General features: G+C 35.1%; 2 protein-coding genes and 1 long non-coding RNA gene across 3 annotated transcripts; 2 read left to right on the top strand and 1 right to left on the bottom strand.

Annotated features, from left to right (window-relative positions):
• Nucleotides 1-343: 343 nt before the first annotated feature.
• LOC136813785 (uncharacterized) lies at nt 344-1,717 on the top strand. The gene is made up of 3 exons (XR_010847549.1): nt 344-408; nt 933-1,015; nt 1,571-1,717. It is a non-coding gene; the product is annotated as an uncharacterized lncRNA (long non-coding RNA).
• A 1,717-nt stretch (nt 1,718-3,434) lies between these two features.
• Nucleotides 3,435-11,469, top strand: LOC136813787 (uncharacterized). The gene is made up of 9 exons (XM_067070279.1): nt 3,435-4,164; nt 4,497-4,624; nt 5,390-5,576; nt 9,004-9,192; nt 9,353-9,609; nt 9,783-9,903; nt 10,101-10,467; nt 10,714-10,796; nt 10,955-11,469. Exons 1-9 carry the CDS (start codon nt 3,435-3,437, stop codon nt 11,467-11,469), a joined length of 2,577 nt encoding a protein of 858 aa, XP_066926380.1.
• A 1,398-nt stretch (nt 11,470-12,867) lies between these two features.
• Nucleotides 12,868-13,662, bottom strand: LOC136813786 (annexin A7-like). Its single transcript, XM_067070278.1, has 3 exons — nt 13,648-13,662; nt 13,177-13,492; nt 12,868-13,016 (listed from the first exon to the last, which is right to left on the bottom strand). The coding sequence occupies exons 1-3, from the start codon at nt 13,660-13,662 to the stop codon at nt 12,868-12,870; spliced, it is 480 nt and encodes a 159-aa protein (XP_066926379.1).
• Nucleotides 13,663-15,894: the final 2,232 nt, after the last annotated feature.

Genomic DNA, 15,894 nt, shown 5'->3' with positions numbered 1-15,894 from the left:
CCTTTGGATTTTCGAAATTTGCAAAATATAATCCTTGCGAAAAATTTAAGATCATGATTTTAGCCTGAACCCCTAGGAAAATGAAAGAAATTCGGTCAAAAAGGGGCTGATTAGTGAAATGTTAATTTTTATGTCTCGCGAAAATAAGTCCCCGCAAAAATTAATCCCCCTAAGGTATCTCAAACACTTACCGGAACCAAGCACTCAGTCCTGCTCAGTCTAACTACAGATTTATTTTCATAACTTTACAAACCTTTAGCAAGAAATGATACTCCCAATGACGAACCATGTTAAGTTGACGGTGGCAGAAATAAAAGTGTTGAAAAGGAAGAGCGATAAATATCAAAAATGGACACCGGTTTTCAATACCATCGTCAAGAAATACTTCGACGAGAAAACTTTGAGGAAGTAAGAAAACAATTTCTTTCTTATAAAAAATAGACTCTTCCAGTTTAACTCTGTTACAAGTCAAACAAGGAACATTTATTCTTGTTTTCCGTCACATTGGGCCATTCCAGAAAATTTTTGTTACCCGGTGTCAGACAAAACGCATTTTTTAATTTTTTCTAGCTTCGGAAATAATTTTTATTTTCAAGTGGTGGTCGAGAATTCTGATAAAAATCCATGTATATACTTTTGCAAAAAGCATCTGAAATTCCACATTTTTTAATTCAATGGCCTTGGAAATTTTGAATTTTATTAGTTACACGCACAGTCTGATAAAAGACTTTTTTACCCTCTAAAATCCTGTGTTGTCCGTCCCCTGGTTACAGACGAATTCTGGAATGGCCCATTAATTTCGAGTGCCGTTTTGTAAATTCAGCCAGATGTTTTGAAATCAAAAAATAAAAACATCACATCATGAACATCGAGCATCTAGGAGTAATTAGTAGGGCAAAGAAAGTACTAAATGTTTCACTTAAAACTTTAAGGTCGTCAGCACAAGGCAAGGAAAACAAAAAGACTAGAAAGTCAAAGCCAGCATTGAACAAAAAAATTGTTGCCGATCTTTTAGGTAAGTAGAATAAGACTTCTTCATCTTTTATACCATACTTATTTTGACAAAATTGGAGAGCGAACTCGAAATTTGCCAAAATAAGTTATCGCCAAAAGAAAAAAATTAGAATTAGTCGTTTGTTAAAATGTTAAAATTAGTTCTCACCAAAAAAAGTTTCCTTTAAAGGTTAACTTTCTTGATACCTTCAGGGAAAAAATTAATTTTGGCAAAATTTGATTTCCGTCGGTGGTGGAAAAATTTAAAAATATTCAGTCAAGAACCTATATTTGCGGAGACACCATTCAAAAAGTACCAGACAGTTCTTAACTATGAGAGAGGATGCTTGGTAAAGCATACAGGCATGCATGGGGGGAAAGGGATAATCTACGTACACTTTATAAAGCTGTTTTTCTAATTAATTTATCCACCTTTTTTAATATGAAAGTTTTTGAAGTGTACACTTTATGAGTTTTGAGAAACATACAGCAAATACGATTTTTCCTTGCTCTCGCAAACAGTACAAATAGAAATGAAGAAGTTTATAACTAACCTGATTTGGTTTTGATTTGTTAGAACTGGGCAAGAACAAGTATGGATTGGAAGAATCTAAGGTGACTGAACAGTTGAATGCCAAGTGTGGTGGTGCTCGTCGAAGATATAGTAAGTTATTGCTAAAGATCGCCAGGATAATTACAGATATTTCAGCATAGTGTAGATTCCCTGCTTCGAAGCCTTCGTGAAAAGTGATCAAAAGAAATATTTGGAAGTCTTGTGGCCGATTTGTTTCAACAATTTCCACTCTATCATATATGTGAAATAAATAAAGCGGGTACATGGAAGTTCATTTGTCTGTTGTACAAATTCACGCGGGCCGAGCGACCATCTCTTTCACCGATTGTTTTATAAATAAGAATGATTATCGTTGCCGTAAAAATCGTAACACGAGGGCGTGCGAAATGGGCGGCAAAAAGATGGAAGAGGAGGAGGAAAACACGGACGCTATCCTCCTAGTTGATGCATCAAACGCCTTTAATTCGATCAACCGCAAAGCTTTTCTCCACAACATTCAATCGCTATGCCCAACCCTGTCAACCTATGTTAGGAACTGCTATTCTCGAAAATCACGTCTCTTCGTCGACGGAGGAATGGAAATAAAATCAGAAGAAGGCACTACACAAGGAGACCCTTTGGCAATGCCTACCTACGCGATTGGTCTTCTTCCCTTCCAGGAACTTCTACAGGAACATTTGAAAGAAGTTCCCGTAAAAAGTGTTGCATTTGCTGACGACCTTGCTGGAGCTGGCAAACTACACGATCTCGTATTATGGTGGAATGCAATAGTTCATCTTGGCCCACTCTTTGGATATTATCCGAAAGCCTCCAAATCGTGGCTTATTGTGAAGGACGATGGTAAAATGAACGAAGCCAAGCAAATTTTTTCTGAAACAGAAGTCAAGATCACTTGTTCAGGTAGAAAATATCTAGGAGGTACTATCGGTGATGAAGCCCACAAAGCAAACTACATCAAGGATCTTATATCGAAATGGGTTGACCAGATCAAGACCCTAAGTGACATCGCAAAGTCTCAACCTCAATGTGCTTATAGTGCATTTGTGGGTGGGTTTGTACATAAATTTACTTTTCATCTCAGAGTACTTGAGGACATTCAGCAGTATTTGACACCTTTAGACCATGCCATAGACAATTATTTGATTCCTGCCCTTACAGAGGGTCATCATTGTAGCCAAGTTGAACGCAGACTTCTTGCCCTGCCAGTACGATATGGGGGTCTGGGTATACCAATCCTTTCCGAAATTGCTGATTATGAATTTGAAAATTCAAAGAAAGTATCCAAGGAACTGACTGAGAACATAATAACCCAACGAAAAGAGTTTAGAGGAAATGACAACAAAGGAAAGTATACCATCTTGAAAGAAAAGGAGGAGAGACACAAGAATTCCCTGGTTGAGATCCGGAATGACCTAACGATCGACGAGGCAAATTTTTTTTCCGTATACGGTCGACAGCATCTTTGATGGTCGGAAGCATCCGAAACTTTATCTCCGTGCGCTTCTCAGAAAAGTCAGAATGAATTCTGCTGACTCAGCCAAAAAAAACATAAACAAACATGGTGGACCAAGAAGCCTAGGAATAAAGTTCGGTAAAGTCTGTATAAGGAAGAAAAAGGTAGCTTTTGCTACTTTTGATTAGTTGTTGGTATATTTAGGTAGGTTGAGATGTTTGACTTTTTGAGCTGTGTTGAAATAAATCTTAATATGATCTATATATTTATGCCATGTTTTGTTAACTGATCATTATTTTACAAAAAGCTCTTATAAACAACACCTAAATAATCTCATTCTAGATGTATCTAAAAACGTTATATTATGATAACAAATGTTAAATAAATCATATAATAAGCAATTATCTTCAGAAAATGGACATTGCGCAATTGCGTTCCACATTCATCAATGTTAGAAACACACAAGAATTGAATGAAACTCTTGCTGAAAAATTACCATCCGTAGACTTCAAGATAGTTGATGTCCAAGGATCAGTTAAGAAATTCAAAGCTAGTGTTATGGTTAGGATTAGTGATGTACAACAGTTCATGAAACTATACAATGAAAAAACTAACGAGACTCTCAGAATTTCATCAACAAAAAAAAATCTGAGTAAAAACAATATTTACAGAGAAATGGTGTATCTTAGATGTCATTTCAAAACCAGGTACCAAGGCACAATGAATGGCAACAAAATCAAGAAACAAAATCCCTCTAAACGATTTCGGAATACAGAATGTCCTTTTACTCTGGCTCTAAAGTTCAAATCGGATGAAACAATACATCTAAACTGCGACTTGGAAATGGAATGGAATCATAACCACCCCACAAAGTCCTTGCAAGCTTTATCATATCAAGACATTCATAAAACTACAAGGACAAATATATTTGACCTTTTTGATAAAGGCTTCACTCCAGGCCTGGCTTATCGTGAGATTTGGAGGTTGGCAAAGGAAGCTTGCTCGGATGAAACTGAACTACACAAGTATGTCTCCAACAGATCGCACTTTCCTCGTCGTACAGATTACAACCAGCTGTACACAGAGTATCATAGGATGAAATTTGGTACCAAGGATATGGAATCAATGTTTGATATTCTAAACAGTGAGTATACTAGGATCTAGAAAAGTTAATTTTGCCATCATCATGGGCTTAAAGGAATATTGAAAGAATGCTTCTTCAAGATTTGGAAGTCTCATTTAAAAACTAAGAATTTTTCATGACTTTCATGAAATGCAAATTAGTATGGGTTTAAAGCTTAAAAGGAAACAGTTAACAGATACAAAATTGACCACTTATTTTAGTGGTGTATTAGACTTGACCTTGTGCAATATTTCTTAGTACAGCCCTCACTATTCACTATCATCATTGTATTTAGTGCAACAATTAAAGCAAGGAATAAAAAGTAAAACATTCCTAATTATTTCCAAATTTAGGTATTGTTGAAAACTTGCAAATTGAAGAACCAGATTCAATTATCCAGTTTCAAAAGTTTAATGCCAGTGAAGGTGACCCTTTTATTCTGGTTATCATCACAAGTCTTATGCTTAGAGTTCACAAAACGGTAATTTCATTGTATGTTTTTCTTTAGAATAAAGTGCATTATTGCTATCTATTTTTTCTATTTGTTTCTTATAATTTATATATAATCTATATTGATTGTTCTTTTATTTTATGGATTCCCCTCTATCATTTTAAATGACAGTGGCTTGTACCCATGTACCTATCACATATTCAGCTCAAAAAATTGGGAGGTTTTTACCAGGGCCATAGAAGGTATCCGTAAGGCCAAATATAAAAAAACTAATTATCCCTTTAACAATTACTTTGTTCCTCAAGATTGTTATACCTTAAGGGAAGAAATTTTCGCGAGAAGAAATTTTCGCGGAAGAAATTTTCGCGGAATTTAATTTCGCGAATTTGGGTGTAATTCGCGAAATTAAATTCCGCGAAACACACCAAAATTGTTAAATCGCGAAATTAAATTCCGCGAAATTCGATTTTTTTTCTTCTTCTTTTATTTTGTTGTTTTTGACCTGGTATTACCAAAAAATATGGACACAATTGATTTTTAAGCATTATAACGTGTATTTCTTATCAAATATAAACAAATATAAATAACTCCGTGATGGTTAAAAGTTAATTTAAGTTGATAACTTCTTCTTAATCGCGAAATTAAATTCCGTGAAACTTTTGAAATCGGCTCATTCGCGAAATTAAATTCCGCGAAATTTGCCATTTTGAAACTCTGATTCGCGAAATTAAATTCCGCGAAAATTTCTTCTCGCGAAAATTTCTTCCCTTAAGGTATTCTATTTCTGTTTTGTAGATTCAGAATTCTGGAGAACTCGTTTTCATTGATTCAAGTGGTGGAATGGAAGAGTTTGATTTGCGGGTTTTTGTGATTGTCACTCATTCATTTGTTGGTGCACTGCCACTTGGGATTATTGTCACTAGTGATGAAACAACGGAAACACTAACAAGGGCTTTTGAAATGTATTCATCACTGTTACCAGGTATTAGAAAAACAGTATATATTTGTATATTGACTTCTTACTTTAATGAAATTAATAGTGTCACTATTGGTGAGTTGATGTATCCTACTAAAGCTAACCTGAGATCAGATTGTGAATGTTTTCTGCACACCACGCTGAAGCTCTAAAGGGATGTGTGAAAACAAACAATCTGACGAATATGCAATCTCGAAATCGTAAGGACCGCGTTCGTCTAAAACGACTGGGAATGACAACAAAGTTGCGCGATTGTGTTTATGAATAGGGCGCCGTATCGGTTGTTATTTTTCCAGCGCACAACAAGATTCTTGTTGTAGAATTTTCCGCGGGAGGACTATTTTCCTCAGATGTATAATTTTCAAGCGCCTTTAGAGGTTTACCGTGCGCGTAAGAAAATTATGAACATCTGTTATCAGGTAAGTTCTCCAAGGAAGGAGATATGAATCTCTATGATGTTTGGTTTGAAATCGGTTAGATAACCGATAATTGGTGATAGTCTACAAACTTTTCCAAGATGGTGATACACGCTATTTTTTATAAGAATGGTGTTTTTTTTCATTTCATCATGGATATTCTTAACTTTTTGGCAAAAATCATTCAAAAAAATTATTACGGTATTCTTAAGTTAAGATCGAAATTGGCAATCTACAGGTCAAAATGCATTAAAAATGCCATTCTTAGGTTCAGTTGCTAAATTCCATGATGGTGATATTCTTACCATATTCTTAATTTTTTGGCCATTTTCATCATGGACATTCTTATAAAGTGTATTCTTATAAAAAAAGCGTGTAGAATAAAGGATTAAATCTATCAAGTACTTTTTTTTTTGTTTTCACGCAGCACATATTGCCTTACCCATGGGCTTTATTGATTTTTTACCATCTCAAAAACTGAATATTTCAGACAAGTAAGCTCAGACAAAAGCAAAACGTTTTCTCTAGAAAACAAACAAAACACAAAAGTGAGTAATACAATAGAGTAAATATTATACAGCAAAGACGAAGGAACATTCTTATATATTTGTTTTGTACAATATTTGTGACTTCAATGGTAAATCTAAATGATAGAAACTTTCTTTCTTTTGGACCTACCTCGGAGGTCCTTTAATTTAACCTTTGTTCGTCCGTCGGTCTGTTCGTCTGTTACCACCTTTTCTCAGGATTGGTTCATTGTTTTTTCTAATTTTTTGCATAGTGATGTAAAATGACAGTACCCAAAAAGTGACGGAGCCCGATTTTCGAAGAAAGCAAATATTTGGGCTAAAAGCTGACTAAAATTGGGTTTTCTGGACTTATTGTGAAGTTGCTTCATTGATCAGGCACTTTTTATTTATTTATTTATTAAAGGATTGAGGTTCAAGGCACGCCGTGGGCCTCTAAGAACTGTCTTTTTACAATCGCTTGTTGTTACAAGGGGGGGGGGTTTCAGGGGGTACCGGATTCCGCAATTCCGCCAATTTTTTCTCCAATTTCCGTCAAACCGTCTTAAATTGAACCAAAATTCCGTCACCGAAAATTCCTTTGAAATTCAATATTTTTGTCGAAAATTCCGCAAAATTTGAATATCTTTTACCAATTCCGAAATTCCGCAAATTGTCTAATTTTCCGTCTCCGTCAGAGAACCCAATTTCCGTAATTCCGTCTAAATTTTTCGCCAAATTCCGCCATTCCGTCCGAAAAAAGGGCTGATTCCGCTCCTCCGCCAACCATGAAACCCCCCCCCCTTACAATTTTCTTTAGGTAAAGTTTTGTTCTGGGGCTTCCCCTGACTTTAAATTGAATGTTTTTGTCTTTCATTTGAGCATTGAGCTCATGTGCTCTCTTGCACAATTCTTTGATTGCCAATCGTTCAATAATTGTGAGGTCTTCTGTTGCTCGATAGGATGAAGGAGGGCCTTTGTATGTCGTGATGGCTCTCAAGACTTTGTTCTTGTCTTCTTCATTTTCGAATACTACCTTGACTGGTCGATACCTCCCTTCCTCCTCTCTCTCTTCCGTGAATACTCCAATCCTCTGTGTGTTTATAGTTTTTATGCCCTTGATACCCAGTTGTAATCCAAGGATTCTGTACTTGATAAATTTCTCGTCGTAAATTTTCGTTGTATTCTTGGGATCCTCCAGATGTTCTTTGATTCCATGGAAAATTAGGTTACATGCTGTGGATTGTTGTTTGCCGACTGTTTCACATCGAGTTATTTTCTCCACCTTATTTGATTTTTGATTCATCTGTTTGGATACAGCTTCAGCATAACTAACATCTTTCGCCTCTTGCTTCTTTTCGATTTAAGATGTTCTCGATCTGTGTTTCTATCTTTTTCTCGAGTATGCGCATCTTTGTTTCCAGGCTTTCTTTGATTTCTTTTGTAAGAAAGTTCACATCATTTGATTTCAGTTGGGAAATTTCTTCATTTTGTAATTTCATGATGTTTTCAGCCGCCATAACAGTTGTCCTTTGCAGGCAAAACCTGTATATCAATTGTTCTCTGAAACAATGGAAGGACAACACTTCGTTCTTTACCGTTTTGATGTTTATCCAAAGTCTAAAATTAATCCAATAACCGATCATCAGTTGTTTTATAGCATATATCAAAAATAGAAAATGCAATTGAAGGGATATTATAAATAGTCTCGTCGTTATTTCTGTTTTTAAACTTAATTTCGTCAACCCAAAAAATATTTTACATATTATGTTCTCCATAACCTGAGATCAGATTGTGAATGTTTTCTGCACACCACGCTGAAGCTCTAAAGGGATGTGTGAAAACAAACAATCTGACGAATATGCAATCTCGAAATCGTAAGGACCGCGTTCGTCTAAAACGACTGGGAATGACAACAAAGTTGCGCGATTGTGTTTATGAATAGGGCGCCGTATCGGTTGTTATTTTTCCAGCGCACAACAAGATTCTTGTTGTAGAATTTTCCGCGGGAGGACTATTTTCCTCAGATGTATAATTTTCAAGCGCCTTTAGAGGTTTACCGTGCGCGTAAGAAAATTATGAACATCTGTTATCAGGTAAACTAAAGCTTACCGTTAATTGTGCAAGGTGTTGAGTATCGATATTTTTATGCTTCAGACCATTTCAGACTATCCTTCAATACTGGTTATTATTCAAACTCATATTAAATCAGTGCAAAGAATAATTTAGAAAATGAATCAGAAGAAAGTAAAATATCTAGAATGTTATAGACAACAAAATTAGAGCTTTAATCAGAAAGAAATATAATGCCCCAGCGTAAGTAAGAAATGTTATGTTTTAGTATGTACACAATGTTCTCTGATGCTCCAGTCTTATCATCTGGAATGTTCTTAAAGAATGTTCACGATTTTAAGACTAGAGTGTCGGTGGATTACATGTCTATGAATCTCAACGAAAGAATCCTTGAGATCATTTTTCATTCATTTAATTACATCATTTTCTCCTTTTTAGCCTACGCCTTCCATAGCAGCCCCTTCGGACCTGGTATCATAATGACGGATAACTGTGACGAGTTGTATGATGCTCTACACGCAGTTTGGCCTAACGCAAAATTGCTACTATGTCTGTTCCATATCATGCAACAAGTTTGGAGATGGCTTTTTGATAAAAATCACGTTATTCTCCAAGTGGATCGACCAGGTATTAAATTATTCTAGAATGTCCTATATTAGAAATTCGGATTTAATGAAACGTATTTTGAAAGTGACTTTTAATGATAATTTTGTGCGTCAAACTTAGTGTAAGAAAAAACAGTTCCTGAATAAACAGGGGTCTTGAATTACACCTTATTTTTATTTAGAGATCATGTGCATGTTCCGAAAAATTGTATACGCTACAGATGAAGATTCCTTTGAAACTTTTGTCACCGAAATCAACGAGCTATATGGTGAAAAATACAAAAATCTCAAAGCATATTTAAAAACAGTTTTTGCCTACAAAGAACGCTGGTGTCTTTTGTACAGGAGAGGTTTATTGACTCGTGGAAATAACACAAACAATTTTGTGGAATCTCAATTCCTTGTCTTGAAGGACAATATTCTTTGTAGAACGAAAGAGGTAATTCATTCATTTCTAATGAAAAATAAATAAACCCAAAACCCAAATCTTTTAACACTTGGTAACATTTTGCAAAAAGACAGACTTGCATCATCTTTTACCCTCCTCGATAACGCGATGGTTACGACGCAATCGTTGGGTAATTTATGAGAGTTAACTTTTTTCTGATTTAGATTAACATCAACGGGTTAATACAAAAACTGGTAATCGAATTCATGGATCATTACAAGGTCAAGTTACTAGGTGTTGCCAATGGCCGCTACGATGGCATCTACAGTAAAAGGTTATTCAAAGGTGAGTGTTTTATTTCAAAACCTTACACGGACATGATTTGATAAATTGGTATTGACTATCTTATTAGGTATTATTCAAAAAGTATAAACGTTGTCTCCGGTTCACAATTAACAATTTTCAGGTATAGTTTCTTTTGAGAACGAGAAGCCTAGTCTTATCCTCATCTACTTATTATTTGATATAATTTTTTCTCTAAGGAGAGTCCAAGGATAAGAAGACCGCGATTGGGTTTAAATTACCACCTGTTGCTGAGTTGGAGATAGTGGAACAAAAAATTGTCACCCGGGCCGATGATTTGTACGTAGTGCCAAGTTTCACGAATCCAGAATTATCCTACTTGGTTGATATGAATATTGGTTTGTGTGCGTGTGAAGTTGGCCAAAATGGGACACCATGCAAGCATCAATATATCATATGGACTCGTATTGGAAAGAGCCAAAATTTTATTCCATATCTAGACACAGAAAATAGGAAACAATGCTCATACATTGCTATTGGCAAAGTATTAGAAGACGAACTTTACGAAAGCATTCACCAGCCAGTTCAAAGTGGATTTGAAGAAAGGTACTTTTTAATGGATTCTCAACTAAAAACTTTTTTATTTCATGTTTTCAAAAAGAGACAGGCTTCATGGGTCTCGACATAATTCATTTATATTTTAGCAAAACTGGTATAAAATAATACGTTTTCACTCTTCTTTGCAAGCTTTGATTGAGACATGTTGTCAATTCCCAAAGTTCTATGAAATAGTGTGGAACAGAAAACATTTCACTACAAAAACAGATCGAATATTGTATTTTAATTTTTCAGAGCTGGTGACATTTCCCTAGACAATTCGCTCGGCCTCGATGCAAAAGCAATCCTTGAAACAGAGAGAAACGCAGATAAGCAAGGTATATACTTTTAGATTGGATTCAGATTGGATCATTTTTTTCAGATCAGGCTCGGGACGATTCTCTTCCTCTGAGATGTTATTCGCATTTAATTTTCTCAACCCTTACGCGTATGTTACAAATCGTGATATAAACATTTATACTTTTTCTTATTTTAGTCGATGCTAGAAGATCCGTAGAACACACTTCGTTTATGGATGGAGAGCAAGCTGTCAATGACATATCTCGATTATTTTCAGAAGTTTTGGAAGATAATAAAACGAACACCCAATTAATTCAGGGGATTTTGAAATTCCGCAATCGCTTGGAAAAATACAAGAAACAAACATCGAAGTTAACCTCTTCACTTCATTCATTTGGTGGTGTTACTCATTATAGAAAGATGACATCTCAGTTGAATACTAAACTGACGAAAAAGACATCAGGAAAGATAAAGGTGCAAGTCGAAGCCGCGAAGAGGAGAGTAAAAGCGAACGGGAGTAGAACAGCAGTCGTCAAAGGCATGAATAAAAAGAACAATCCCTTTAATAAGGATGTAGCCCCTTCAAGAAAGAGAAAACATAAGTTATCTCAGAATGTGGAAAACAACGAACAAGTTCCAAAGAAAGCGGGACGCACTATGGGATCGAAAACTAAATTTTTATCAAAGAAAAATAAAGAAAATAATCTATAAAAATTGAAAAATAATTTTTTTTAAATTTCACATTCATTTATAATTATATTTCAACTTATTTTTCAAAAACTAATTATGGCAATAGCCCCTTGCCCACAAGTTGATAGCATCATTTTGATAGAAATTTTATCTTATTTTCCAGTTTCACTTTTCAATAAAAGAATCTCCTAGCATATACTTTTTTATAAGAATATCAGGGTGAAAATTTGCCAATTTGTAAAAATGCCTCGCACATATGTACAGTTTTTGATACTCTTAGGTTCCAAATAAACGCCCCCCATCCGCTTGTTAATTTTTCGAAGATTTTCCAACCACCCAGGACCATTACTAGCTTATATTTACCTTATTTTTGGGTATTCAGAAGTACAATTTCCATCCTCCCCCGGCAATTAGGTACCCCCTGTTTATTAAAATTTCGCAAATTTTCCGACCCCCCCTCCCCCTCCCGTTTATTTGGAACCTAAAAGTAACTGGGGTTTCTGTTCAATTTAAATTGAAACTTTAGTGGCAAACTCTCAAATAGGTCATATCCAACGTTTGTATAGAGGCCAAGACTAAAAAGGTAACGATACGTTAAGATTACCGGGTGACCTACTAAAAGGTTCGGACGTCGTAAGGAACACACGCCTAGTTTTATTGATTAGCGAAATAGTTTTTGTTGTGTTTTATTGTATATTTCACATTCATTCAATACATAAATGTTGGGAAGATAAATAAAATATACTGTTTAAAAGATCTAAAGTTTACAATTTATTACATCATGTTCTCTTTTTAAGAAGCATATTGAGGCTGAAAATTGGGTAAAAATTAATTAGGTATGTTATGCCAAAGCTCATATGAAAAAGATCTTGAACAACTTTACTTCTTCCAGGAAAAAATAAAATTCCAAAATCTAAATATTCATCTTCAATGAAAAACTATGTTTTGTTGACACTGAGTCAAATCAATGTTAAATCAAAATTTACATGAAATCAAAGTAAATCACCAGCCCGAAGTTGAAGTTTTAAGCATATAGGTAAGCATAAAACGAAATTTTGCTGAGCATATTGAACATCAAGCCAATTTACCTATAGACTAACATAAAAGAGTGTCATTGTAAAAATGTAATAAGAATATTTAATTCCACTTATAGTTTTGAAAACTTCAAAAGATTTTTCTGCACAAATTAAAAGGATTACAGTTTATGAACATTGAGTGGAGGATATATTGTCGGGGGGGGGGGGGGGGGGTGGGGGGTAGTGAAAAATTTACAAAATATACCTTGTTTTTGTGGCAAAACTGCTCTGTCCAGGGGATCAACTGATGCTTGTCCAGGGGAAAGGGTTAAAAGTCATAATGTCTGGGGGTAATTTCCAAAAAGCCAAATTCAATTTTTTTCAAAACACAAAAGCCCAATAGTCACTTCACTTTTTGGTGAGCGGAATCAAAATTCAATAACTTCATATTTACCGCTACGTTTGCATAGAAGAGAGAGTAGCCATTCTTGTAGCCTTTTTCTTTTCTTTGTTTCTTTTCGTTCTTTTGTTCTTCATTGTTATCGTTGGTGTCTAAAAGATTAAAGGAATAAATTAATCTAAATATTTTAAACATTTTCTACTGTTTTCTATAACATTTAAAGTTTTTCCAGGTTTTTCTTCTCAAAGGCATTTCAAAACCATGGATTTGTCATTTGAACCTAAAATCTAAGGGGCTTTTAAAACCTATTACCTTGTTCAGTATCCTTTTTTGATCTAACATCTTGTCCTGATCCAATTCCTTGTTCTGGGTCAATGCCTTGTTCTGATCCAATTCCTTGTTCTGGGTCAATGTCTTGTTCTGGTCCAATGTCTTGTTCTGGTCCAATGTCTTGTTCTGGTTCAATGTCTTGTTCTGGTCCAATGTCTTGTTCTGGTCCAATGTCTTGTTCTGATCCAATGCCTTGTTCTGGTTCAATGCCTTGTTCTGGTTCAATGCCTTGTTCTGGTTCAATGCCTTGTTCTGGTTCATCAAATCGCTCTTGGTCTTGTTGTCCATGATAATTAGGCTACAATAGTTATTTAATGTACTTTAATATTCAATTTTAAATTCAAAAAAAAAAACTACAGTTTAAACAATTCTGCACCTTAGGGTTTAGGATTACTTTTAAAAGTGAACGTTTTCTCTAATAATTAAAACAATGACATCCTTTTGTTAAATGGCATTGTTTTGTTTCATTAAAAGAATGACATTGTTTAGGAACAAAAATTCAGTTAAAATCACCTACATCAAACAACTAATGAGCAAAATGAACTTACAGTATTGTTGTTAGTTTGCATAATTTCGTCATTTGATAATAAGGTATCCGTGCATTGATACTGATATTGGTACTAAAATAACAAAGACAATACTTTTAACAAAAAAGACTTTGCCATTGAGAATTGAGATAACTGAAAAAAGGTCTACCAAAGTTTTTGAAAGAAGGGTCAATACACCTCCCAATTGTTGATCAGCTGGGCCAATTGACTATTATGCAAATAAGGGATCCTATTAGAAAATTGGGATCCCTCCCTCCTTACAAAATTTTTGACAATCTCAGAAAAAAATTAATCATAATTAAGACTGGCAAAAATAAAAAATAATTGAAAGTTTGAGAGAAGTATATATTTCATCAAATCAAACAGAAAATGTTTTAGGCACATGCACTTGTATTTGTAATGAAGGAAGTGTTTAAAATGGAAAATCAAAGTTACCGTAACTTGGTATAATGTCGACACCCCTTTTCTAATTCCGACACCCTTTTTATCAGCTGAATTTTATAGAAAGATTGAAACTGTTTTTTCTGCTTAGTGGTCAGAGAGGAATAATCCTTTTTCAATTAGTGATTCAAGCTTTCATATTATTCCTTTCTCTAAAGAAGGGTGTCAGAATTAGACGAGGGATGTCGATATTAGAACAACTTACGGTATTTGAAATACACTTACAGTAGTTTCATCTTGTGCAGGATCAGTATTAGACACCAAAGGGTACTTTGGTTTGTGAAAAAGCAACTAAAAAGAAGAAAAATGTTGTTACAGTATTCAGTGAAATTCCAAATTTCTCCAAATAGTACGTTTTGAGACTTCACTTTGGTAGGTGGAAAACCAACCCTTTACACGTTACACTAATTCCAATCCATTTGTGTAACCCCTTAGGGGGGGGGGTTTCACTTTTACGGTACGACGGTATTGGGCCAGTAAATTGGTATTACCAGAAAAAACGACGGGATTATGGTATTTCATTTTCTACCGGTATCGGTAATTAGGTAATTAGACTTCCTTTATCGACGGTATTATGGTATTTGACCCAAAAGAAATATGTGAAAAATTACTTACCGATTTTTTGCCTTCATCTAAAAAAACATTGACAACACACGGTGGGATACCATCTGTAATACCAGCAAGCAAACCTTGGCATTGATGGTATATGGCATCTTCAAATGTGTTGACAATAAAATTAGGCTTCTCAATTTGGTAGAATTCAGCCTCCTCTCGTAATATTTGCCCATCTCTTGAGTTATCAACAGCGAATAACTCACTGAGATGACTAATGTCCAATAAATCATCTAGACATTCATTTATATACTTTCCCAATGGCCCATATGGCATTTGATGATACTAGAAGTAAAAAATGAAAAAAAATCTGTCAATTTTGACGTGATGAAAATAGATAACCAATTCATGATATGCACCGCCACTGCGCACTGCCACTGGAGGGTCTTCTGAGAACTTTTCAAATTTTCCACCCAATACGTCACTCAAACAATAGAAAAAGTGGTACGTATTGGGTGGAACAAAAACAGAAAAGTTGCATAATTCAGTGAAGTCATTGCAGTGGTGCATATCATGAATAGAGATGGTTTACAAGCCTAACTGACGGACTGAAAGTTTACAAGATGGCCATAGACAATAGATATAGATTGAGGCTATAAAAGCCCAACAGAATTTGAATATAAAACCATTTCTAAAAGAAGCCCAAAAGGAGAAAAACTTACCTTTTCCTTGTCAAGAAGTGAGGACAATTTACATAATTTTTCAATACGATCATCCATTATTGAATTGAATTCTGGCATTAAATATGGTTGGATGGATTTGATGCTTCTGATGAGTTTGGAAAAACGCGCCAAAAAAAGATGCTGACGACGATCGATTCGAGAATACGGAAATTTATTAAAGTTTCGGCTGCTTCCGACCATCAAAGATGCTGTCGACCGTATACGGAAAAGAAATTTGCATCGACGAGAGAAAAGCCAATGATTTAGCACAACTCAAAGGGGCATCTAACTGGCTTACAGCCAAACCTCTTAAAAGTGAACATTTTGACCTCACAAAAAGGGAATTTTTCGATTCAATTGCTATCAGATATCGCTGGCAGCTCAAGCACCTACCAAGCATTTGCGCATGTGGTACAAAGTTTTCTGTTGAACATGCT

The sequence above is a fragment of the Clytia hemisphaerica genome, unplaced genomic scaffold (genome assembly GCF_902728285.1).
Source record: "Clytia hemisphaerica strain Z4C2 unplaced genomic scaffold, Clytia hemisphaerica genome assembly, whole genome shotgun sequence".
Taxonomy (NCBI): domain Eukaryota; kingdom Metazoa; phylum Cnidaria; class Hydrozoa; order Leptothecata; family Clytiidae; genus Clytia; species Clytia hemisphaerica.
The sequence above is the reverse complement of the archived record's forward strand: the minus strand, read 5'-3'. Positions and strand labels throughout refer to the sequence as shown.

Coding starts and splice junctions, on each gene's coding strand:
- LOC136813787 (XM_067070279.1), top strand. CDS start 3,435: ATGGACATTGCGCAATTGCGTTCCACATTCATCAATGTTAGAAACACA. Junction 5,577..9,003: donor GTATTCATCACTGTTACCAG/GTATTAGAAAAA, acceptor TCTCCTTTTTAG/CCTACGCCTTCCATAGCAGC. Junction 9,904..10,100: donor CAGTAAAAGGTTATTCAAAG/GTGAGTGTTTTA, acceptor TTTTTCTCTAAG/GAGAGTCCAAGGATAAGAAG.
- LOC136813786 (XM_067070278.1), bottom strand. Junction 13,017..13,176: donor AAAAAAGGATACTGAACAAG/GTAATAGGTTTT, acceptor TTAATCTTTTAG/ACACCAACGATAACAATGAA.